The following is a 25,959-nucleotide window of genomic DNA, read 5'->3' as shown; positions in this document are numbered from 1 at the left end:
TGAGCCAGAGCCAGGCAGGGCTCACCTCCACGCTCCACGAAGCTCCGATCCTCATATGAGTGCAAGGGGAGAGAGTTTGAAGGCTGGAGTGAACCGCGTGTTCAGGGGGATGCACAGCCATAGAGAATGGGTGGCATTACATGGGACTCTGTGTTTCCTCCTGCTGCTGCCGACACCCCTGCCCATGCGACGTCCTTCAGTTTAACCAGTGTTGGTTTGCCTTCCTCCCAGTCAGGGTCATCTGTCACATCTGTGCTGCTGAATCAGGGCTTAGTTGTTTCTCCAGTACCTGACTCCACAAATACAAGAGCTCTTGATCGCTCTCTTTGATGCTTTTGCATTTTTCATATTGTGCTTTTTGTTGTTTGGTTTTTGTGGGTTTTGGGTTTTGTTTTGGTTTTTTTAACTCTTGCTCCCATCCCCCAAATGGCATCCTCTCATGAGTCTCACTTTAAAGCTTTAACGGTATATTTCTTTGCTGTGCCAAGTCCCAAACACGAGTTGCACTTTTCTGCCTCCTTTCTCAGCTGATTTGATCTCCTCTCATTTCCTCCTCACTAATGACAGCCTTCCCCAGCTTTGGTTATGCTGCCCCCCTGCTCCAGACTTTAGTCATGCTCAGAGTGTTTATAAATCTTAATGCAGTCTCAAATATAAAGCTGTGCTGTCACGGAGTTTCATTAGCGTGCTCAATCTTTGCTGAGGGTGAAGTACACAAGGAATTTTGAACTGCTTTGCTGTTCTGAAACTTATTTATTAGAGTGAGTTTGTGGATATATAACAACTGCTACAGAATTTTCTTGATTTTGCAGTGTACAGTAATGTGTAGGAGCCATAAAAAGATGTGTGGGAGGGAGGGTTTGACACAAACATTGCAGGTAAAGGATGCACTGGGGTTTTTCATTCTTTTTCTTTATTTTTTTCTTCTTTTTTTTCCCTTTTCTTTTCTTTTCTTTCCTTTGAGGCAAGGCTTCTCTTGCACTCCTGAATGAAGTTTGTTGATAGGTAGCCTTCCAGTGTATTATCACAGTTTGCCTGTTGCCTTTATAAATGAGGCCCTGAAAGTCTCCCAGGAATTTGCTAGGGAGTAATATTCCTCAGCATAAGGACAGCTAGTCGCACATGTGTGCAGTTACAAATGTAATGCCTACTGTTTTTTTTTTCTTTAAAAAAAAAAAACGACACAAAGGCAGAGCCCTTTATACTGAAATGCCTATCCAACAGTGTCTGACCATTTCAAGTTTTGAAACAATAGCAACCAACTTACCCCATTACGTATGTCCCAGAAAAACCTACAACAGCATATGTAGTATGTGGAAGTAATTTGGAAGGCATCTTGCAGTTTTGAAGGGAACACGGTGAAAAGAAAAGTTGGGGGAAAAGAATTTGGATGTGGTCATGAGGGAAGAAACTAGTTAGCAGTATTAAAATAGAGTTTGTAATGAGTGGGGTGACTAGTAACATCTTTTATTTTTTCTGATTTCTCTTAGCACATAAAAAAGCTGCAGCCCATATGAAGAGGGGAATTATTAGCTAAAAGATAGACATCAGATTTCAGAAGATAAATGAAAGGTGGATCTGAACCTTGACATTGTCAGCTCAGCTCAGCGGGAGGTTGCAAAGGCAAAGTGGTGAGAGGAGGGTTTCCTGGAGAACTCCCGGAAGACTGAAATGGATTATGCGATTCTGGAAGGGGACAAGAAACAGGCAATACAAAGGTGCTAAACATAAAACAGTTGTAATAAAATGCTGGTCAAGCACTTCACTTCCAACACTCTGCAACACATAGGAGATGTTCCATATTGAGACCACTATGTCAGTTGCGCTAATTAGAAATGTTGCCTGACAGTATTCGGCTCTTGTGTACATCATCTAGAGGAGCACTTCTTGCACGACCTACTTTGCTCTTAAGGTTGTTGTCTTTTCATTGAAAAAGCACCATCAGCTACATCAGTAAATAAATCCATTTTCTAAACACCTGTCTGAAAAATAATTGAACACATGACTATTGTAAAACTCATCTCTTCACAACTTTTTAAAAATAAAATTGAACTAAAACATACCTTTTGATTATAAATTTTTTTCTAGCCTACAGTTACTTTCCCACAGTGTGAAAGGAGCTGAGGTGTCTTATTGGAGAGCACTTAGAGGAATATGTTCTCCGGGACTCACAAAAGCATCTCCATTTCATGTTTCCATCTGCCCTCCAGGATTTTTTCCCATATCGTGCATGAAACATTGATGCATACCATACAGTCATAAGACTATTTTTATTCCATTTTTTTTGTCACCATCTTCCTTCCACCTTTCTGGAAGCCTGCCCCACTGGCAGTCTGCAGCTGTTCAAGGCAAAGTCTTGCATGTGCTTTTTCTCCCATTATTTCATGTAGGCTTGGAAATAAGGGAAGCAGAGTCTGCTAAATTGCTTTTATTTAAAAAAAAAAAAAAAAAAAAAAAAAAAAAGAGCTCTTAAATGCCCTGATGTCTTGGACTGTGGAGAACAAAAATTACCTTGCAGGACATAGTTCTTTCATTGTAGACCACCCGTTATTAGTATTGGTGAATGCTTACTGTGGTGATCTGTGTCCGGCAGGACTGTGAAGGAATATGCCAGTGTGTTGATAAAGTCTGAAGCCTGTGTGTTTGGGAGGTGGAGCCGGGGTAGAGTAGGGCAACAAGTACGTGTCTCACCACCTGCTTCTGTGCCAGTTGGGAACCCTATCCCTTCAAAGCTATCCGTGACCTCCTGTGAAATGACAGACATGGAGAAACCTCCTTGTGCTACTGTCAGCCTTCCTGACTTGGTTGCCCTGCCAATAACAAGCTGATTACCTTGTGATTTAATGGTAAAGTTGTTTGGTGACTGCATCGTTATGACATTTCATCAGGCTGGCAGGAGCTCCCAGGTTGGTTTTCTGTTGGTGCGGCTCCAGGGCATAATCTGTGTGGACTTCTGGCAAGTTCTGCTTCTGCTGCCTGAAACTAGTAGTTGCTGCCAGTCACCTGAATCCAAAAATTGTACTCCAGGTAACTGTTCTGGATACTAACTGCCTGGCTTCATCTCCCTCTGCTGTGTTCAATCATGTAGCTCTAAATTATGCATGAATGCTTTTAATTGTTCATTAACCTGGCATAAAATCTCAGAATTCTTAAGATGTGCATCTCAAAATGCATTGCATGACAAACTGAAGCAGAGCACTGTAAGTGCTCAACATGCCGAATGGGAGGTGGGAACAAATGCAGAGCTATGTACTTACCTCGTTAACAAGGATGTTCTCATAGCAAAATGGCACGCAAACACTCTGTGAAGTCACAGTAATCAGAGTAAGCTGATGAGGTGTATGCTAATGTCATTGCGTAGACAAAGCTGGTACGTATTGTCTGCACTGTGCAGGTTCTGGAAGGCTCACTCATGACAGCTTTGAAGAGGGATTTGCTTTGGTGTTACCCTAAGTATTCTGCATCTTTAGTTATCCTTTCTGAAGGCTTTTGTGGTTTTAATACAGTCATCCAGCATCACAGCTGTAGCAGTAGTAGCAAAGACCATAGTGACTAAATGTGACGCTTCTTATTTAATGTAATGTTACAATAATCTATGAAGTACTTTCAGGTAGAACAGCAGTTCCTTGACTGTAGGGTGTATTGGAAGATCAGTGGCTGCTTGGAAATTGGGCACTCTTTCTTATTTGTAGGTTTTCTCTGGGGGCTGGGATAAGAGGCAGAGGAGATGGGGCAACTGAGATCAGCATTTTAATTGGAATAGCTCCAATAAATCATATGAAAATCCAAGGTTACGAAAAAAAGCAACGCTAAACCCTGTCACAGTTTTTGCCCCCGGGCAATGTTGTTCAGGCAGTGTGATTCAGGGCAGGATTGGGCGTCCGCTATGTTCTTTGGAAGACTGTGTGGTTACCAGCTACACACAGGATTCGGTGTGTGTACTGGGGACTTTATTTCAGTCCTTCACGAGTTGTCATTTTGTCCCAGATGTGAGCTTCCCAACCATCTAACCCAACCTCATGAGGGAAACGTCAGTTCTGTGAAGGGTCTTGTCCTAGTACAGTCCTTGCAGCTTCTATGTGGTAGTACAATTTTTTTTTTCCAAAGAACACCACCTTCCCCATCTTAGTTAAGCTTAAGTTGGCCAGGTGGGTAAGTATTATCCTTTTCCTTTTCCTTTTCCTTTTCCTTTTCCTTTTCCTTTTCCTTTTCCTTTTCCTTTTCCTTTTCCTTTTCCTTTTCCTTTTCCTTTTCCTTGACAAAAAATGAGGTATGGTAGAGGATTTTTCCAAGCCCAAACAATGAATCACTGGTTGGATTACTGTAGTCCCATGTTTTCTGACTTCTAGTCCATCCTTATTTTACAGACTTTGCTATTTAAAACCTGTCCCTGCCTTCTGGCATCCTGTTAATTTCTCCAGCACAGCCAGTTCCTTTGTGCTGTCTGCCTAGCAGACCTTTAAGTGAAATTACTGAGCTCTTTGGTGAGGTTTACTTTTTCTTCTTCACTGAGGAGCACAGCACAAAGTGGAGTGACTGGTGGCTGCTTTTTTCTGTGTTGTTCCAGTTCAGACCGTCTTTCTCTGACCGATCACTACCTGCACAGGATTGTGTTGTGTGGTGATGTATGCAAGTGGAGTTCATCTTGAATTCCACCGATGTCATTGCGATTTCCACCTGGCAGACTGGAGCTCCAGAAACCCTTTTACTTGACCCATTACTGAAACTGTTAAAAACATCTTGCATTACGATTCAGGTTAGATGACTGTCTCAAAAAAGAAAAACTTGTAACTTCCTATCCTGTCTAGTTGTGCTCTGCAACCTGATTTTCTTGTTTAAATGGTACATCCTAAAGTATTCAGGTGTAGAAAAAATCATCTGAAATGTAAGTATGTAAAATCATGGTTTCAGGGGTGGTCTGGACCAGGCAGGCCTGCACCAGGCAAATCTGAAATCTGTCTGCGGCAATTTTGGTAGATGCTATAATAAAGCACAGACTTGGGCTCCAGCAGGGTAGGTATGAATGTTTGGGAAGAGTCAAAGCAGCATTTGTAAGAGTCCTGTCTTAGGGAGTTGGAGTTTTTTAGAGGCATCAGCAAGAACTGAAGATGTTTTGGTTCAAAAATCAAAGTGAACTTTATCAGGAGGGCGTTTTTAAGGAAACTAAGGAGCCATAATGTAAGAGGGAAGGTCTTTGCACAAGTAAATGACAGATTAAAAGGTAGGATCAAAGGGTAGAAGTAGAAGGTCAATTCTCAGTTTTGGGAGGGTCCCGGTTACGTTCCCCAGAGATCTGAGCTGTTCAACACAGTCAGAAATGGTATCAGTAAGGGGATGAGCAATTGTGTGAGCAAGTTTGCTATGAAGAAGAGAGCCAGGTGTGGAGAACAGTAGAAGGACATTAAAGTGCTGAGGACTGTGCAACAAAATGGGTCATGAAATTCAGTGTAGATAAATGAGGATAACAAAGGATTCTGGGTTTGAACTGAGTAAGAGTAATCTTACTCCATTGAGGAGTAAGATTTGGGGATTGTGACTGGTGATTCTGTGAGATCATGAGCTCATTGGTCACCAAACACAACCCAAATGTCAGAGGAAATAAATATAGAATAAAATTGAGAATGTCATTACAGGAGTGTATGGTTCGGTTGCCTCCTGAGTGCTGTGTGCACTTCTGGAGCCTTCATCTCAGAAAGGATTTATTAGAAGTGGAAGAGGCTTAGAAAAGGTCAGCAAGGATGATGAGCTACGTGGGGTGCCTTCCACGTTCTTCCTAGAACACTTCTATAACCTGGGACTGTGGTCTGGGAAAGGAATTAATTGAAGGCAATGTTACGGACATCTGCAGAGGAAGGAAGAGGCAGACTAACCACTGCCTTTCAAAACAAGAATATACACAGTTAGGAAGGAAGGCAGATTCAGAGCCCTCAAAAGGAAGAGGTTCTTCATAAAATCAGTAGTGGAAAGACCTGTGGGATGACTTTTTGAAGGTGTGCTGTAGATATTAGAAATTGATAAGGTTTTCAGGGGGAGTGTGGACTATTGCTTGGAAGGGTGATGTGCTGAAAGTTGCTAAAATAACAGAAACCACATATGGCTCAGGAAGTCCCTGACATCAATGAAGTTGGAGGTCAGAAGAGCATCAGTGAGAAATATCACATGTTCGTGACCTGTTCTGTACTTTTGGCTATTACTGGAGGCAGAATACTGGCCTAGATGTACCATTAATCTAGCCTGCCCACCTAGTCTCATTTTAAGATGTCTTGGGACAAAGGAAAACAAAGTTCCTTACAAACATCAATTACTTCTTGATCATATTGGTGTATGATCTTATGAGCACCTTTAGGATGTGTGTTTGTGTTTACTTGTACATATACAGGATTTGCTTTTGATTTTATTAAAAAAATGACATGGTCTTATATGCAGATTAAATAGTAACCAAAGTTTGCTTTCACAGAAGCATCATCACTTTAAAAATGGATGCAGATTATTCTTGGCAAGGGTGTGGTGGCGGTGGTGTGATTCCAAAATACATGAAAGCACTTTTGCAGGTTTTGAACGTTCTAACAGTAATTATAGTATCAACGTTATTTGTATCACAGCCTCTCCAAAGTTTTTAGAAAAACATCTATGCAGTGCCATAGAGATTCCTAAAAAGCCCATAAAACCACAATCATCAGATGGGTTAACTCTGGGCAGCTCTTGTTTCCTTTAATTTAGTATATAATCAGGAACCCTTTGGAACATTTAGTAACCAAAAGTGAGCCCTCAAGATTTGAAGTGGACCTAAGTAATTTGAAATAATAAGAGCCCACAAAGAGATGCTGGATAGTATTGTGATTTTTTTTTTCCTTTAAATTACAGACTATTAGGTCATGATAAAATAAATGTTGGTAAGCTCGTGTTCTACTTTTCCAGAACTTAAAAAGAAAAAAAAAGACTGGCATGATAGAGTTTTTCTTCTATATTCTGAAAAAGGTTATGTAATACTCTTTCTAGTGTAGCATATTATAAGAATGACTTATTTTCTAAAATTAAAAATCTGGTTGTCCAAATTTCAACACTGTAGTACAGCTTTCAAGAATTGCAAATAGTCTTATGATCATGAAAAAAAACCAACATGCTGTATTTAATAGTCAAATCTATATAGATGGCTACTGTCCCACAGCAACCTAGTTGTTTTTTCCTCCAAATGCTTGCTTTATTAATTTCTAAAAGGTATGTATATTTAATAGATGTTCACTAGTGGAATCTGTATATTTACTGCCCAGAAGAAAAGAAATGGGTTTAATAATTTTAGTGCATTTGTTCCCCTTGCTACCCATATTCACACTAGTTTGAAAGGACCAGGGGTTTTTCCTGCTCGACTCTATGCACTTTCAGTAAGTTTCTCTGTTTTGTGGATGTTTAAAAAAAAAAAAACCAAACAAACCACCAACCAAAAAAGCACAGAGACTTTGTTAAAATTTTGAATTGATGAAATATCTTAACTCTTATATTTTTCTACCTTCTGTATAATATTCTTTGCAGCATAATCATTATTCTGCGTACAGTAGATACTAGTAATGTGCTGTCACTAACTGTAGACTACAGTGGGTGCCTGGTTTTAGTTTTCAGTGCTTATGTTATTTCATTATGTTCTAGATGTTAGGCTGTTTCCCTGAGGGGTAAAATCTTATGTGTTATTATCTCTAAGTCATTCTTATGTTTATACCTCAGATCGCTGGATAGATATGTTCACTGTTTTGCCCACATCATTCTGTTTTCCTGCAGCAGCTTTCCCTGGCAGTTCTCCTGCTGCATGCTTGGATTTGGTTGTATCTTCCTCCAGCCTGTGGGTGCTCTCGCTGCTCTCCTACTGCATTCCCTTGGCCACCCCTCTGTACTTCTAGGCTAGAGCTTGAATCCGTGGAGAAGGATTTCTCTGAACTTAGCTGCCTGCTATAAGGAGAAGTCCTGAAGTTCAAGATAAATACAGCCTTGTATATATTAAAACAAAAACAAAAACAAAACCACAACCCAACCAAAAAACCAAAGTATCTGTTCTTTTGTGATTAGTTTGCATATGTGTGTGTGCTCCCCTTACGTGGAACACTACAGTAGGGCCAGTGCCTACATCTTTGAATGGTTGTTTACAATAACTGGTGTCCAAAACCGCGAAAGGCCAAGTGGCTTCACCTGCCTCTCAATGCCATCTCGTCTCCTCTGGGCCCTCGGTGTGGACCCCTTTGTCTTTTCACATCTCTCCATCAGCTTGTGAGAGAGCAGGAGCTGTAAAACCCCAGTCGATTCCCGGCTGTTGTCAGGTAAGTGTACCTGTTGGCTGTCATCTTCTCGCTGCCTGCCATAGGAAAGGCCACAGTGGCTGGAGGCAGAGCTCCAGGGGATTGAGATCTGTCCCTCCTGCCATTTGGCAGTGCCGTGTTTATAGACAGTCGTGCCAGGTGTCTTCTTTGCTTAGGGGAGAAACATGTGCATACATGTTTCTTGCTGATCAAATCTCTTTCAAATTACACAATAAAACAGGCAGAAAATTAAATGAAGGATCACTTCATGAAAGTGCAGGCACGAGCCGCTCCTGGCCTAGGCAGGCTCCCTGGTCAAACCCCCACCTTCTGGTTAACAGCCTCACCCCAGCAATGCCCATTCTTCCCCCTTCTTGTCCTCCAGCATCAAAGCTTCAGCCTGAGCTTCCAGATGTAGGAGAACTCAGGCCACAGAGAGACACCTTCCTTTGTTGTCCCCTTCCCCCTCCAGCCCTGTCCAGCCAAGAACAAATGTGAGAGAATCGGCATCTTCCTATCAAAGGCAGGATTTTCCTTCTAAACACAGGCATCAAAGGTGAACAGTCATCAATACTTCAACATCTTTGCCAGTTAAGCATGGATTTTTCTTACCTGCTTGATTATTTCCATTGGTGGGATCAATTTCTCCAGCCGAGATGCTCCCTTTCTGAAGGTTAATTCTCCATGAGAGGGTTGGCAGCTGGACCTTCTGCTACCTGCAGCTACTCTGAGGTGAGTCTTCTGCTGCAAAACGTCTGGCATTTTTCTACAAAGTCAGTCAGATGTACCGCTCACTCCGAGGTCAGTGCAAGTGTGCAGCTGGCACGTTGATCCTTAATGATCCAGGAAGGATGTCTGAGCCTTGCAGGGCTGCAGGTCCCAGTGTGCTGTCCTGGAGCAGTGCAGGCACTTTGCCACTTGCACCCTCAGGCCCTTCCAACAACCATCCCAGCAGAGGTGTCTGAGGGAAGGAGGGTTAAATCTACACCTCCACAAACTGAACTGCTGAGCGAGAGGCTGCTGCATAAGCCCACAGCACAAGGAAAGCAGGAGGAGGCGAAGTGATGCTCTTTCTTTGGTTGCCTTAGCCCAGGGATCTTCAGGAGCTCTGGCAACATCTGTGGAATTTTAACAGCCCCGGCTGAGCAGGCCAGGTGTGGTGAGATTTGTAGTTCGTTTCTCTGTAGTGGAGGTGCTGGCTGACTGTCACTTTGGCTCTTTGAGCCACAGTTAAGTGCCCGCGTTGACTGTCTCTTCCTGATGCTTCCTGCAGCGCAGCTCCCCCTGCTATCCCTGACTGCTCGGACACAGCAGGTTTCCTCTGTCAGTAGTTTTTTAGTCAGGTGACTAAAAAAGATACAGGAAAGAAGAAAAATGGTGACTTCATACTATAGTAATTGTGGCTCTTCCAGGCACCTTCTCCATCGAGGGACCACAAGAGATCTCTTGTCCTTCGCTCTGAAGGAGTCTTTACTGGTGACAGCCTGAGAGAGGTTAGACAGGGGCATCCTGAGCTTAGTTTGCTCCATTACCACCCTGAGCAGCAGCAGCGACTCCTGGCTTCCTTGGGCTGCACGTGTTCATCCTCCTCCCCAAACCAGGGTGCCAGCCTGTGTTTCACCTTTCCCATCCTCAGACTGCGCTCCCAGCTAGGACATCAGCTCTTGCCCACATATTTCTCTCCCATGGCCCTGCTCCCTTTCACCAGCCACAGCAAACCGTGCCAGCTCCTCCACATCAGCATCTCGAACCCCGAGACGGGAGCATGGGTTTGGGGGCGGCGGGGCTGCAGCGGCCACCGAAGAGGGAGGTTGCCGCTTCCCAAGGCAGCACGTTGATGGCAGTGGCACACGTAATGGCTTTTGCCCCACAGGGCGAGTGAGGAGCAGAGCTGGGAGCTGCCATTGCTGCAGGTGGCATTGGGTGGTGCGATGGTGTGTGTGGCACAGTTCGGGAGACCTCTGCCTTACACCGCTGCCGGTAGAGGTTAGGAGGGGTCACAGGCACAGCCAGGATGGACATTACTCTCTTCAGAGAACTTGATCCTGTTCATGTGAGTGCGTGCTCACCTGGAATCTGCTGTGTGGACAGCACTTCTTAAAGAATTGCACTTTCCATAAGGTAAGTAACCGCTTCTCATTTTGTTTCCTTAAACAAATATTTAAAACCCAGGGTGACTCTGTAATACTATTAAATCCTTAATTAATTCCTCTGTTACTATGATTCTAATGTTTCTAGTACCCTTCCTCTGGTTTAAACTGATCAATTTCAGGAACTGGAGTTAGATTCACTGTGCTGTATACAAGCTGCAATGACAGATACTGTGTTCTCAATGCTGTATTCTCATTACTGCTCTCTTGTTTTAAAAGAAAATAACCATGAAACTGGTGTTTTCCTTTACTGTGCTTGGACACTCTTAAGAAAAGTAAGAAATGCAAGTCAGGAGGAGGATTATTGGTTGTATTCGTGTAATGTCTTCATTATCCTTTTAGTTTAGATATCAAATAACGTTTTAAAACATTTTCAAGTGCAGCTATTTTTTCAGATTTTTAAAGATGAACTGTGAGTTTTGAAAAAAAGTATGTTACTCTTTTTTAATGGTAAAACCAGGAATAAATGATTTAACTTAGGGTCTGGGGGCTCTTTTTTTTTCTTTTTTTTTCCTTTGACTCCTTAGATGGTAGAAATTCAGATATTGTGTAACCTGGAATTATCAGGGTGTTTGGAGAGTTAGCAAAATTAGTGCCTCACAAATACTGGAAGATCTGAAAAATTCTAACAATCATAATCTGACAAATTACAGAAGTCGTATTTTGTTACTAGTTCCCAAGTGGGTTTGGGGCATGTGCATGTGACAATGCTTTTTGCAGTGTGATGCTTCTCAACTTCGTATGGAGAATAATTTGAGCTTTGTTGCTCATTAAAAATTGTTTCTAACTCATCTAGTTGAGAAGAAAACTTAACGACATTGTAACTATAAGCTGTTACGAGAAGAATGGTACATCTTTGTCCAGTATTCTGCCTCAGAGATTTTCTAGCACCAAAAACTCCTGAGAAAGGTCATCTAAAGATCAGCATTATCATGGACAACTTTTGTATTGTGTGCATAAGGAAAAGTCTTTTATCTAGTAGGTAACTTATTGTTGCAAAGCATAGAAATTTTTTTATTTTCTGTTTCACTTAATCCTGTCAAATGTAGCAGATGTTTTCATTATTCATACAGAGTTATCCCCTTTTGTGTGTATGTTGTTAAGCTCTTTGCTTAATAATGGTCTTGTAGAAATTAAGATCCCAGCTAAGTGTAGGTACAGCATTGCCCTCATCTGGATCCACTGCATTGTGATATTGCAATATTCATAAGGTAATGAATAAGAGTACCTGACCTTCCTCCTTCATTCCCTTCAGCATTTTAAGTACATCTGGTGTTTATCTTGCTTATTTACTTGTTGCAGTTGCTTCAGTTTCCCCTGATAAAATAGTCTTTCCATGCCTCTAATGACCCATCTCTGAAGGCACGTGCTTTTTGCTAGAGTGACTTTAGATGTGTAGTGAGAATTGAGTACCATAAGCATTTAAGAGAAAAAGTTGAATACTGTTGAGAGGGCATTATAATATTTTTGGGGTAGAATTTGGGGTTTTTTTTATTGGAACAGGAAATAGTCTGTAAATAGCAATGGTGGAGGGATGAAGTGCATGAGGACTTAGTCTGTTACCTTTATGTGGCTGGCTTAAATATTGTCTGCTTATTGTGAGCTACGTTAGTAGAAACATCTGGATAATGAAGCTCTTCCTTTCTGCTACAATAGCGGAAGATGCTGAGCTAAGCATTGCAGGATAGCTAATTTATAAGGGTCTTGCTGGGAGAGGGAGAGAAGAGTCGTCAGCATTTTATCCCCGAAACAAGGTGATTTGGGGACCTCCAAAAGAGGTGGTGAGGGTTGTGTCCCCTCTTTCCCTCATTAGTTGAAAGCAAAGCTTTCACTTTTTCTTTGGGTACCGGAGCTGTTTCTACCTCCTGCCTGTATGTACGAAACCACAAACAAATGTTTCTCAGCTGTCGGAGAGCTTCTGTCGGTTGCTCTGAAGCACTTTTGCCTTTAATAGGTGTTCAAGGACGCCGGTTTGCTAACGTTCGTGCTTACCAGCAGAGGAGGCTGGGGCTGTGCGAAGCTGAACTTGGTACCGAAAGGAAGAATATTTTACTGGAGTGAATGGGAAGTGAGAAGGGAAAATGGTTTGTGTGGGGGGAAATATTACATTACTCTGGGGCTTCCTGCCAAATATCTTCAGTCTGTTCTGCCACGTGGGGTATGTGCAATGTATAGGGCTTCGCCCTTACACATCCGGAAGAGTTGGAGGGGATAAACCTCCCCGTTACAATGAGGCATTGAACATGTTTTCCGTGTATACCTGTGTCATCCAGGAGGCCTTCTAGCAAGAAAAGGAAGACGTGCTGCAAATTTACAAAAGGATGGTGGCAAGGGAAAAGGGAGATAGAAGGGAAATTCCAGAAGGGCCCTCTGGATTTGCTCAGGCACACCTAGACTTGCCCTCTATTGGGACTTACCTGTAGCATGTACATCGTTAAGAGGTGCTATTATTTTTTTTAAATTAATTTTATTTTCCTTTGCAGGTGACCTTTTAAGCTGCTATTTCCTGTATAATTAAGCTGAATGAAGGCATTAGGTTCTAGTAAAGTTGGGCCTAATCCAGAAATCTTCTCTTATTCAGTCCTTTCTGAGTAAGAAACCCAAGTCTGGGCCCAGAATTTTACATGTTCGCTGTTATTTCTAAATTATTTGTGGTCTGTGGATTTTTTTGTTTTGTTTTTAACTTTATTGAAAACTCCTTTGCTTTTGTCTAATTTTATCTCTTTATATGTTACTGTCCAGCGTAGCGTTAGGTGAAACGATGTAAGTATACTGCAAATTGAAGTGTATAATTGCTACTGATAATGCAGGAACGATTGATTCCTACAGTTTATAATTAACAGTACATAATGTTCTGTGCATGGGTTGGATCTATCCCTTTTAACTTTGCCTTTCCGATTCTTTCCAACCCCTGGTCTTGCCGCATCCCAGCCTTTCTGAATATACTACTTTCGCTGGAGTCTAGTCCGTTCTTCCTTTTGTTTTTCAGACCAGTAAAAATGGGAAGTACTGGATTCTGGTTTCCTCCAAGAAGAGTCAGCGGAACTGGTTAAGACCAAAATCTGAGGACTTTAGTGGGCAAACATCAGGTGTGCATTGAACAGAGGCTGCTTTAATCCTACTTTAAGTATATGCTTCTTTTAAAATAGTAGTATATATGAGCTTTTGTGTAATGTGTTTGTTATGTTTGATACATATAATCATTCATCCTGCAGTTGTGAAAGCACCAGTAAGAATGAGGATTTTAAGTGATAATATGTTGAGACACAAACAGGCAGTATTACTCATAAAATTCTTTCAGCTGGTCTTTGGAAAGTGTAATATTTGAGGATCAGTGTTTTTTTAAGTTTTATCTCCATTGCTCAGTCTATATATCCACAAGAAAAAAAGAAAGTGGTTATATCTATTGAGATCAATACTGAAGTTCTTAATTGCCTCATCTGTTGAGAAATGGTACTGAGATAATAGTGCGTACATGTTTTTTAATAAAACTCTGTCATTGTCAAAGATTGGATCCACACTATATTTGTTCTGATGATGCATTTTTGAGGACACTTAAACACAGTTCAAAGTCAGCTTAATTAGTTTCATAGAAGAACAAAACCTGAATTCTTCATCCATGTGAATGTTCTGAGTCACTCTGGTACAGCAAGTAGGTTACCTGAAGTTTTGGAGAAGGTAACGGTGTTATATTGACCTGAATATAGGATGGCCTTCAGCCTGTTGCGTGATCTTTGCATCAAGAAAAGGAGTGAGAAGTTGTCAGAGTTGTTAATTTAACAGTTAAGCCTCATATGCTGTTCCATAACAAACACTGCTTTTGGCCTCACATCAGACCTTGCATATTACCCTTCTGCATGGCCTAATATCCTGCATCTCCCCAGCTTGATGCATGTTCAGTTCCTCCCCCCACCTGCCCCCAGAATTACCAGCTCACCCCTATCCTTGTGTCCTTAGATATTCCCAACCCCTATGCTGCGTTCCCTGGCCCCACAGCCCTATCCTGGTTCTGCCTGTTGTCCCTCCCTGCAGCAGCTCATCCTCTCTCCCTGTATCCTGCCAGCTGTGCCCGCTTCCCTTGTCACCGGCTGGCCACAGAGGCCACTTGCTGCTGAGCCCTGGACCCAGCATGACCAAATTAACCACACTCCCCTGCAGCGGACTGTGGAGGCAGTTCCCTTGCTCTTCACCACTAATGCTGCCTGCCCTGTCTCAGGCTAGGCGTGGATTTGGCAGGGAGGCAAAACGGGTCGTAGCCCTTTCTTACCCCATTGAGCCTGTAGGTGCAGTAGCCACGCAGCGAGGGCCACCACTGCTGCACTGTGGGCTCTGTGTGGCGGGTCTCATATAGGTGCCTGTGGGGTATAGATAATACCCTGTGTAAGTGTAGATCAGGTTGGATTATTCTTTCTCTCCCTCCAAACTTCATTTGTCAGGAGAGATTAAGCTAAAATGATATTTCATTCTATATTCAGGCCAATATGCATAGAAGACCAGTGTGTTAATTTACAGGAAAGGAAAATTAATTTTATTACCGGATTCTGATTAAGGCATATATTGAAAAAAATCTTTCAATCCACAAATATATCACAACTTTGATGTGAATCAGACCCACCTTTTGATTACATTGGTGGCTTCATTGAAGTCTTTGGAACTGGTCTTCATTTACTTTTATTGCAGAAAATTATTGCTCCCAAGTCTCCAAACAACTCTTTCATTTTTTTCACTTATGAAATAGATAGTTGATTATGAGAAAGAAGATAAAATTAAGCTGATACTTTGAAGACCTGTGCATGTTCACACTCATGGAACTGATGTCTCCAAGCTTCGTCCCATGAGTGGGAATGAGTCCAAGACAAATCTGAAATCATAAGAGTCCTTAGAGAAACACCTTTTCTGTCACTGGGTATCTTTAAGGAGGTTAGTGGTTCCATATAAAATTTGGGGGAGTAAAGGTGGTCTTACAAAACTTCTTGCTTAAAGAAAGTAGTCTAGTTTAACTTGCCATTCGAGAACTTTAGGGTTGAAAGGCAGCAGATTTCCATCTTGGTGTTCCAGTGCTTCTCTCCTTTTGTAAAGACAAGAGAAAAGTTATGGGGAGGAGGGAAGAAGAGGCATAGGAAAAGACATACTCTGTGTACACGTTTCAGTCTGAAGATTTCATAAAATGCAGATGTTAAAGAGGGGCATCCCCTTTTCCCCCTCCCTGCCGCTCCTGTCCTGCCATGCATTGAGAAAAAACACAAGCTCTCCTTTCTCCTCACTTTCTCCTGAGGCCACGCTGGGGCTCTTGCAAGGACCGTTGAGTTTTGCCGCCATCACACCTGAGCGCTGCTCTCTGCTCCCCTCTGGAGTGGTTGGCCCCCTCCCTCTCCGCTGAGCCTCGGTGGGGGATGAGGACAGCTGAGACCGGGCCCAGGCCACCTCCAAGCCATCCCGCCTCCCCTGAGCCAGTCCGTTTTGTTTATCAGGGAGGCGGCGTTAGGCTGGAGCAGCTGCGGCCTGGTGCTCCCTGCCCGGCTCCACCTGTTCCAGCAGCTGCTGCCTTCCCCTTGCCCTGCTGCTGGGGGCTGTGGGGGCGGCCGGCCGCCGAGCCCCCAGCCCGGCCGCTGCCTCCGTGACGCCTGGCCCAGCCGCCCCTCGTGCAGCTGCCCCAGACGAGGCCGTGGTGGACAGCAGCTGGCAGCCGTGACACCGGGGCCGGGGCGGAGGATCGCTGCTTTTGAGAGAAAAGCCAAATTCGGGGGCTTTCTGGCCCTGCCAAACGCTGGTGTTGAGTGCCGTCCTCCTGCCATCCTCCTCCTCGCCCCCGCTGCCGCAGACCTCCCGCTCGGCCCTTCCCATAACAGGCAGCACTGAATTTTGGTATCTGTACTAGCAATTGTGCACCAATGATGGGGGGGGGAAAAAAAAAAAAAAAAAAAAAAAAAGGCTGTCGGCTACTCCTTACAAAGGAGGGCTGTTGAGTGCCCCATAATGGCAGGCGCCCAGTTGCTACTATATGTTACCAGATGATGAATTCAAAGCTGTTCGCCCACGGGTCAGACACAAGCGTCACGCACCTCCTGTAGCTGAAAGCCTCCAGTTTAGTTCACGGTTTGCAATACTGAGAGCCTCCATCCTCAGCCAGCCTAAATCCGGACGCTTACAGCCCCCACGTCTTGGCAGGGTAGTGTGAGGAGGGGTGGGGGTCTCCAGGGCCAGGCGGATAAAAACCCTGATCTACCTGATCTGTCCCTAATTCGTGGGATTTCTGTTGTTAACATGTCAAGTCTCGGTTAGCAGAGGGTAAGTTTACAGGAGAATTTCACCTGGTGTTAGCAATCATCGGCAGGGCGTACATTTTACTAGAGCAGAGGCAGTAATGACGGTGAGGAGGTACACCCCAGAACATGAGCTTTGCCCCCTCAGACTGTCACTGTGAGTACCGCTCCTTTTCGCGCAGGTTTTCAAACATTTCAAGGCTTACAGATTTTCGCTTTGATGCCCGTGTGCCTGCCTGCCTGCGTGCGTGCGTGCGTGCGGATGTCTGTGCGAACACCACAGGCGCAGCTGTAATTCCTTCGAAATCGGAAGCTGCCAAAAGCTGCCGGGGTAGGTAGGCTCTTTGCCTGATGCCTCCCGTAACCCGACAGAAACTTTGCTGTTCTCCATACGGTGCCTGAGGGGAAGGTTGCGAGGTGTGATTTCAGGGCATATGTGGATCTGTTCATCCTGAGCAATGCATTTTAAGAGTTGCAGCAAATAGTGTAAAGAAACCTGCAGGTATTACATTAGACCAGCTGAACCTAATTTTATTTTTAAGTTTTATTCAGAAGCATCACATAGCAAGTAAACTTCAAAATCTAAGTTTAGTTACAAACTAGTTGTTTCTTATTTTTTTTTTCCAGTCCCCTTTTGCTTTCTTTTACGACCACATGAAACTTGAGAAGCCATCTAAAGCTAAATCATTTAGTGGAGTTGGGCAATTCCCAAGTGTCCAACAAGAAGGCCTGGTTTAGGCTGCGATGGCCACTGTCATTCCTGGTGATTTGTCAGAAGTAAGAGATACCCAGAAAGTCCCTTCAGGGAAACGTAAGCGTGGTGAAACCAAACCAAGAAAAAACTTTCCTTGCCAACTGTGTGACAAGGCCTTTAACAGTGTTGAGAAATTAAAGGTTCACTCATACTCTCACACAGGAGAGAGGCCCTACAAGTGCACACAACAAGACTGCACCAAGGCCTTTGTTTCTAAGTACAAATTACTAAGGTATTAAACTCTATTTATCTTTCAGATTATATTATCTATTTTATGTTGGCCGTGTTAAGCCGTGTAAAAGTATATATTTGTGTACGCCTTCAGCTGATTGCAGAGAGGATGTGTTAATTAAAGTAGCCATTGGATTGTTTCTAGAATTCTAAATTACCTAAGTTTGCAAGCTAATGTCTTTGATTTTGTTTCTTAATTTGTTTTCTGCTTTTGTTTTCTGTTTGTTTGTTTGTTGTTTTGTTTTGTTTTTTTAAATGAGCATAGAATTTTCATTTGTATAAGGAATTGTCACAAGAAAAAGAGTATGGACTGAAAATTTTTTGGCTATGGACTTTTACACAAGTACTTTCATACTTGCCCATATACCCCTGTTACAGTAGCTAAAACCCACCAAAACTAAAGTGTCGATTTAAGAGAAATGCCTCGCGTTTTGCTATATTTAAATTTGTCAAACTGTCTTTGTAGTGTCATGCTTTCAGTTAAAAGGTTCTGTTGCAAAGCAGCCCTTAGTGTAGTATTTAGCTGCCATTAAAAAATGAGCACATGTGTTTTTTGATCAAAATAATTACTTACAGAATATATCTGTGTTTAAAGGCATATGGCTACTCATTCTCCTGAGAAAACCCACAAGTGTAATTATTGTGAGAAAATGTTTCACCGAAAAGATCACCTAAAGAATCACCTACATACACACAATCCCAACAAAGAGGCCTTTAAGTGTGAAGAATGTGGAAAGAACTACAATACCAAGCTTGGGTTCAAACGTCACCTGGCTTTGCATGCTGCAACAAGCGGTGACCTCACCTGTAAGGTATGTTTGCAGACTTTTGAAAGCACAGGAGTGCTGCTGGAGCACCTAAAAACTCATGCAGGCAAGTCATCGGGTGGAGTGAAGGAGAAAAAACACCAGTGTGAACACTGTGATCGTCGGTTCTACACCCGAAAGGATGTCCGTAGACACATGGTAGTGCACACTGGAAGAAAGGACTTCCTCTGTCAGTACTGTGCACAGAGATTTGGGCGGAAGGATCACCTCACGCGCCACATGAAGAAAAGTCACAACCAAGAACTTTTGAAGGTCAAAACAGAGCCAATGGACCTTCTAGATCCCTTTACCTGCAATGTTTCTGTGCCTATTAAGGATGAGCTGCTTCCAGTGATGTCTTTACCTTCCAGTGAACTGACATCAAAGCCATTTACAAACACTTTGCAATTAAATCTCTACAACACTCAGATTCAGTCCATGCAGAGTTCTGCATCTGCACACCAAATGGTTGCCACATCGTTGCCATTGGGAATGCCTTGTCCAATAGATATGGAGTCTGTCCACCCTTCTCACCAGCTATCGTTGAAATATCCGCTCGGTACTACCTCATACGCAATTTCTATGCCTGAGAAAGAACAGCCATTGAAAGGGGAAATCGAAAGTTACTTAATGGAGTTGCAAAGTGGTATGCCTTCTTCATCCCAGGATTCTCAAGCATCTTCATCAAAACTAGGGCTGGATCCACAAGTAGGGACACTAGATGATGGGTCTGGGGAGGTTTCCCTTTCCAAGGGCTCCGTTCCTATTAGCGAACCTCTAAACACCCCGTCGTTGGACTTTTCTCAGCTGTTCAACTTCATACCTGTAAACGGCCCTCCTTACAATCCTTCTGTTTCAGTGGGAAACCTCGGAATGAGTTATACGCAAGAGGAGGCACATTCTTCTATGACTCAACTTCCACCGCACACCCAGGATCCACAAGATCCTAGCAATAGTATAGGTCTTGGGTCTCTGCACTCGTTGTCTGCAGCTTTCACAAGCAGTCTAAGCACAACCACCACCCTACCGCGATTTCATCAAGCTTTCCAATAGGATGTACAAAGCTGGCTTGTTACTGTCTATTTGTAGAAATGCCTTAGGTGACCATTTTTAACTTAGTGCCTACTATAAGACATTATAAATTCTCTGCTTTTGTACAGTACCAATCTCATGAAGCCAGTAAGAAATTTAAATTAACTTTTTAAAAATGTTTTGAAAGTGTTTATTCTCAGCTGTGTTTACTTCGTTGTTTTGTTGGTTTTTTTTTAAAAAAAACAGTCTCATTGTATTGTTTTCAGTTTCACTGCCAATTGACACATTTAAAATGTTCAGTAGAAAGTCATCCCAAGCAAACTCTCAACACTCATACCTTTTTAAAAACTTTTTCAGCCATACCAGCTATTCCGTTTTACTGATGTCAGTGGTAGAACTACCACTTTTACCTTTTAATATATTTTACTATTTGCAAAGAATCCAGTTTAAATATGTATCACAAAGATTTGGGAAAAAAATTATCCAGTCCATTTCCAAACAAAACCTCTTCCCAAATGGTGACACATCTGATCTGTTCTACAATGACAAATCTAAATTTTTTAAGTAAATATAGAATTCAGACTTTTCTGAAAACTCGTGTGTGTATATATAAAAGTCCATATATACACACGTACTTATATATAGCATTTTGACTTGTATTGAAGTCATTATAAAAGGTGTTAAGAATTTTGCCATTTTCTGGCTTAAAATTTTGTGGCCTGTTATGAATAATGGAAGAAAAATAATTTAGTTTAATTCTCTAAAATCATGGCTGAACAGAATTTCAACAGAGAATCTCTGCTTGCCTAAATGACAAATGTTTCAAGTTGAATTTGGAACTGTGTTGTTGTGCTTTCATGACTCTGGTAGAGGGGAAACAGGCGAATGGCTGATCTTGAAATATAAAAGTGTTGTAATGTAGTAATGCAGAATATTTTGTCGCAGTTTTTGTTTTAATTCTTAACTTGCTGTTTTTTCTCTTTAGTAGCATAGAAAGAGTACTGCATAGGAATCTTCCAATAGTGTATTCACATTTGTAGGCATCAGTCTTCTCCCAGCTGCCACCGCCAAAGGGTGGATCAAGTCCAGCCAGAAAGTGTGTATCTATTTTCAGTTCAAAACTAGTGTGCAGTCAGAGAGTGAATGTAAATTTGCAAATACCAGGTTTTTTTGGTTTTGTTTTTTTTTTTATTGGAATGATCTTTTCAGTTGTGTTACATGGTGTGTTATGTCCTCCTAAGCAACAAGTTAGATGTTAATCACATTTTCTACACCTGGGTACTTGGTTAGGGACTTTTTGCCCATTGCCAAGATTTAAAGACAGGACTCTTAGGAGTGAAGTAAAAGCATATTGCTTACACCACTTTTACCTAATGCAATATATTCTATTCCCCAATCCCTAATAACCAAAAGAGGAAAAAGAAAACAACAAAACTCAACCCTGCGATGCATGAAAGCAAACTAGATTTGTTGTATTTCAACAATAACATTCTTTTCCTTGTCATTTTTGTACAAGGAATTAAAAAATAGAAATCAAGTACAGTAGTATCTTTCAAACAATAATGAGGATTCATACAAGGTTTTAAGTGGTTAAACTAAATATACTTCACAGAAACAAAAGTTGCTCCCATTTAAGGAGCTCATGCTCCGGATGTTTTATCAGTAGCTCCTACGTTGTTTTTTTTTTAATTCTAGGAGCAATATGCAGGTGTAGTTTTACTATTTTATACATATGTGTATTTAAATTTTATTACTGAAAGATAACATTTTTATAAATGTGTTTGTGTTCCAAAGGCATTAAAATAAGGATGTATTAATAAGGAAAATACCTTTTGAAATTCTGCAAACTACTCCTACATTTTGGGTTTAGGAGCACGTTATCTCAAAGTGGGCTTTTAGCTCTGCTTCATGACTGCTTCCTCTGGTTTCTGTGAAACAGATTGCTCGCTTACTTACATCTTTAGTTGAATGATTTGTTCAATATTGCTTTTTTTCTCTTCACCTTTCTAAAGGAAAGAAAAACACAGATGAACAGAGCACAAGGTGAATGCAACCGAATGTAACTCTAGTTTAAATCAGCAACCGTAACGTATCTAGGAAGAACTCGGGTTTATTCTCAATCCTTTAACTCAATCTGAGATGAAGATAAATGGACTTAGTTCCTCCAGTGGGTTATGCCCCTCGTGGAGCCGAGCATCTGCAACTCCCCCTGCAGCAGAGGAAAATTGCGAGCGCTCGGCATCCCACAGCGTGGCCAGGCAGCGCTGCCCGTCCTGGGCAGCCTCCGGCACACGAATTCCCAATCCGTAGCGACTGTTTATCAGTCTCAGTTTCCGATTAGACTTCATTAAAAAAAAAAAAAAGGCAAAACAAAACCCAGCAGACGCTTTGCCAACACCCGTTTCTTAGTGCGTAGCCAGAATCCTTACTACTTTGTTCGTGCCTTAGCTTCCTGAAAAGGGATTGACATTTCACTTTGGAGTTAGATGTACATTTCACGTGAGAAATAGGGACCTCAGACAAGATATTGAACCTCATTCAAGTCAGGGTTTCGGCGGGTGGCTGCACCGAGCGTGTTTGCCACTGAACTAGGATGTGCGGTAAGGCGGAAGCAGCCCGACGCTGTAAGCAATACTACCACCACCAGCGTGCTTTTGGATATCACTTAGGCAGAGTCGATATTGGCCACTACTAAACCGTCAGTTTTTAAACCCTGGTTTCTCGATTTCAGGCGGATTCTTGGCGGGAGGGGGGAGGGCTGGCTGATCGTGCACCACACTTTGTGCAACTTCTAAATTTCTAGTAAGGTTTGTTTTTTTAAAAATATATATATTTTTGTGTACTTGTTGCTTGTGCTTTATTTAGTAGTAAATTGTGGAATAGAGTGATTTATTGTTAATTTGGCAGTAGCGGTTTTTAAAAACCATATACTGACTGAAACATGAGCCAGAGCTGATTGCTTTATTAAGCTAATAATGAATGTTAAGAGTACATATTTTCAGGATCATTTGCCTAGTGAGCTAAACATGTATTATAGGCCAATATTTTTTAAAATAAAGCTTGGTCAACCTCTATGTTACACATATTACAAGATATAGCACTTTCAAAAAGAAAACCTAAACCTTTTAAGAAAATTTCTTACAGGTTATGCTTTTTATTATAAAACCTTTTATTATAATTTGTTTCAAGTGCCATTAGATTACATATATGTAGGCCTTTGGTATAATGCTTTGTGTACAAAATGGTAGACATTGTAATTTTAAACAGGTACATTTTTACAGTGTTTTCTTATCAATTTGCTATATTGCACAGAACCAGTGTGTCTTTCTTAAGGGTTTTACAATGGTTTTTACTAGGTTTACATGTTTCAAACTACACTGTCTTCTACTGCCATTTTGAATACCAGTCAAAAAAAAAAATTAGGAGTTTGTCCTCGCCAATTGCAAACTGTGTCCTCTGGAGTTCTGGATGGTAAACTATGGCAAAAATGTTTAACATGCAGTATTTGATACAGATTATTTTTTTTTTATCATATCCTATCATCGCTATGCTGCTGTCTTAGTTAACTTAGGGCCTGATCCTGCATCCGTAAAGGTCGAGGGGAGCAGGATTGCATCCTTCGTTATGTCTGTCTCATACACTGGTTTAGCAGCTCATCCTGTATTCTTCTCAGTCTATAGACAAGCCTCTGAAGTAAGTGTACTTATCTGGTATGTAGTGAAGCGTATAGGCTTAGCTGCCCGTCCTGCATCCTCCCAGTGTGCAATTAAAACCACAGCCTCCTTAGCATCACGCGCAACGTACAGAGAACGCCACAGTAGTTCAAAATGTGTTTGGATAGTCCCAAAGCTTTTATGCAATAAGGGTGTCTTACTTTTGTTGGAAGGCAGTGTCTTTTGATAACAGTTATCTAGCCCTGGAAGTGACACAGAACTATTGCTAATCATATGTAAACACTTTTCAGTATAAGCTTCAGTGGTACAGTTGAACCAGAGTGAATGTTTATCTCCTCAGAAACACTCCTGCAATATTGTTATATTGGATCATGCTGCTAATGTAACTTGGGATACAACTCCTCTCATGGTGCTACAAACCTCCCTGTCTCATTCAGATGTATTTTTACCCATAGAAAAAAGGACTATACTAGACCTATAGTTGTATGATATATTTTTATACTGTGACTTAATTTGTCATTAATGAACTTTGTGCAACACCACAATGTATTCATATGCACTTGCAAAAGTAAAATTGTGGACATGCAAATTTAAAACGCTGACAAGCCCAGCTCTTGTTCATAAAAATAGGTGACTGCTAGTTAAAATTAAATGTGGGCTTTTTATATGGTGTGGAGTGAAGAACATACTATATGTTACTAAAAGCCTTTGAATTTAGACAAAAACTGGGAAAAGTTTATTGGGGAATGATGACACACCCAAACCTGACTTGGATTGCTGAAATTATATTTTTAGCTAGTGGAAAAATTGTTTGGACTTGTATGCTAAAATGTTTTTATGATAAAAGTTTTGAGTCAAAAATAGAGGAAAAAAAAAAAAACCAGAACACAGAAAACCCTGCATTCCAGACTGAATTTGTATATGTTTCTTGCATTTAAAATTTGCTATCCTGTGATATGGGAAATTGAGTTGCTTATCATGTATATGTACTTTAAAATGTATTCACAAACTACTGTTGTATTTGTATAAAATATAGACAAAAAGATTGCATATATATTTTTGTGTATAAGCTCTGTAAAATAGCAATCACATTATGAAGCTGCAGCAGAACTTCATTTTAAACATTCACATCCAAAGAAACAGACTATTTATTGTCCACATACCCTGATTATAAAATATACCTTGCTGCTATTAAACAATAGTGCTGCAGCTTCTTGTGGCCTACAGTGTTATGTTTGCTGTACAAAAATATGTGAACTCCACAAAATATATCAATAAAATTACAGAATGGTTTTAGTTAATGAATAACTTATGCCTGGCATTTCAATAGATAATCTCGATCTGCATGTTTGGGATTACAATAAGTAATTACAGAATACATCCAGTTTTACTGGGTGTACCTGTTCCGAGTTTGCGAAGGTACAACTGTCTAATTTATGACTGGTAAAATGTCAGTTTTTCAGAAAATCTTAAAGCATAAGTGTCTGTGTTTCATGATTTCACCGAGGAACAAATTGGATGATGCTACTGCAACTGTGTCTGTGACGAGACAGATCTGAGTTGAAGAAGCAATTGAGTTTGCCATCAAATTGCACTTTGAAATGCTGTGAGACACTGGAAGGTGAGTTTGGGGTTTCCGTAGTGGCACCGCTCATTTGGGAGAAGTAGGTGAGTGAACCTCCATCATTTCAGGTAAATGCAAGTAATTTACATCAATTGTTACGGTTTGCAGGGTTGCGGTGTGTGTTAGCCACAGGGTATGGATTGTCTCTGGAATATTTCCAGGAGGAATTCTGTTGCTTTGATCCCATAGACCTGCCGTCTGCCCGTGACACTGCGGAGGAAGTCTGACTGTAATGCGGGGGGGGAAGGTGCAGCACAGCCAGACAAGCAGCCTCTCTGCTCCTTCCACACCGTTGTTCCCTAGCGTAGGCTGTTTGCCAGCAAAGAAAAAGACTAGCATTTCACATTTCGTTGGTTTTTGGAGTATACTGTCTTAACATCCTCAGCATTGTCTGGGTTTTCCTCCTTTGGGGTTCCTCTCTTTTCCAAGTCTTGACTTTTCAGATTTCTTGCTGTAACCCAGCCTGAGATAAATGATTGTTACAGAGAGTTGTTGGCTTTCGCCTTCTCCGTACATGGACATTTTTCCTTTCTTGCAATCCCTACCCCTTTCCCCTGCACTGACATCACTTCTGTGTCACAGGTTTCTGACTGGCTTCAGAGGGTTGGCCTTGTTATATTGACAGTCAGAAGCTCTACAGATGCTCTACAACAAGAAATACTCTGCAAAACCATTTATTCCCTGCCCCGGGAGAAAACCACCCCATTGTGTCTCTATTACAGCTGATCTCATTGTTACTGAATTAACATGTCCTCCTTCCAAACGGACACTTTCTAGAAACTCTGTCAGCCTCTGGAATAAGTGGAATGTGATTGCATGGATGATGTCTGTGTTATATCCAGAGATCTCTTGAGAGGTGCAGTCCCTCCAGTGCTTTCGTTGTTAAATTCAGAGCCACAGGCATCGTCCCTTCTCTCTCTCCTGTAACCACCTCTTTCCAAAACTTGCATAAGAAAGTACAGAAACATGATCCTTCAGTACCCTCTATACCTGATCTCGCTGTCCTCCAGGAGTGCAAGAGGAAGACTATTCCATTTTTTCCCCTTTCACTCTCCTTTTCCTTCCCACGTATAAGCATGTCCTAGGATAAAGGATGGTTTTTTGACAGGGAAGTCCAGAACTGATCCAGAGCTGCTGCTG

General features: G+C 41.7%; 1 protein-coding gene across 5 annotated transcripts in view; it reads left to right on the top strand.

The window, feature by feature from the left end:
- Positions 1–24,484, top strand: part of PLAG1 (PLAG1 zinc finger) — a 52,031-nt gene extending 27,547 nt beyond the window's left edge. For 2 of the 5 annotated variants that reach the window (XM_063326893.1, XM_063326892.1), the window contains exons 2-5: positions 1,491–1,718; positions 13,425–13,524; positions 17,326–17,684; positions 18,279–24,484. In XM_063326893.1, coding sequence (XP_063182963.1) covers positions 17,443–17,684; positions 18,279–19,542 — 1,506 coding nt within the window. In that variant the 5' untranslated portion in view covers positions 1,491–1,718; positions 13,425–13,524; positions 17,326–17,442 and the 3' untranslated portion in view covers positions 19,543–24,484. Of the gene's footprint in view, positions 1–1,243; positions 1,719–13,424; positions 13,525–17,325; positions 17,685–18,278 lie in introns of those variants that run through there. The other 3 variants (XM_063326891.1, XM_063326895.1, XM_063326894.1) reach the window with 3 other exon arrangements.
- Positions 24,485–25,959: the final 1,475 nt, after the last annotated feature.

Source organism: Chroicocephalus ridibundus, chromosome 2 (assembly GCF_963924245.1).
Source record: "Chroicocephalus ridibundus chromosome 2, bChrRid1.1, whole genome shotgun sequence".
Classification (NCBI taxonomy): Eukaryota; Metazoa; Chordata; class Aves; order Charadriiformes; family Laridae; genus Chroicocephalus; species Chroicocephalus ridibundus.
Note: the sequence above shows the minus strand (reverse complement) of the source record. Positions and strands in the feature narration are given on the sequence as shown.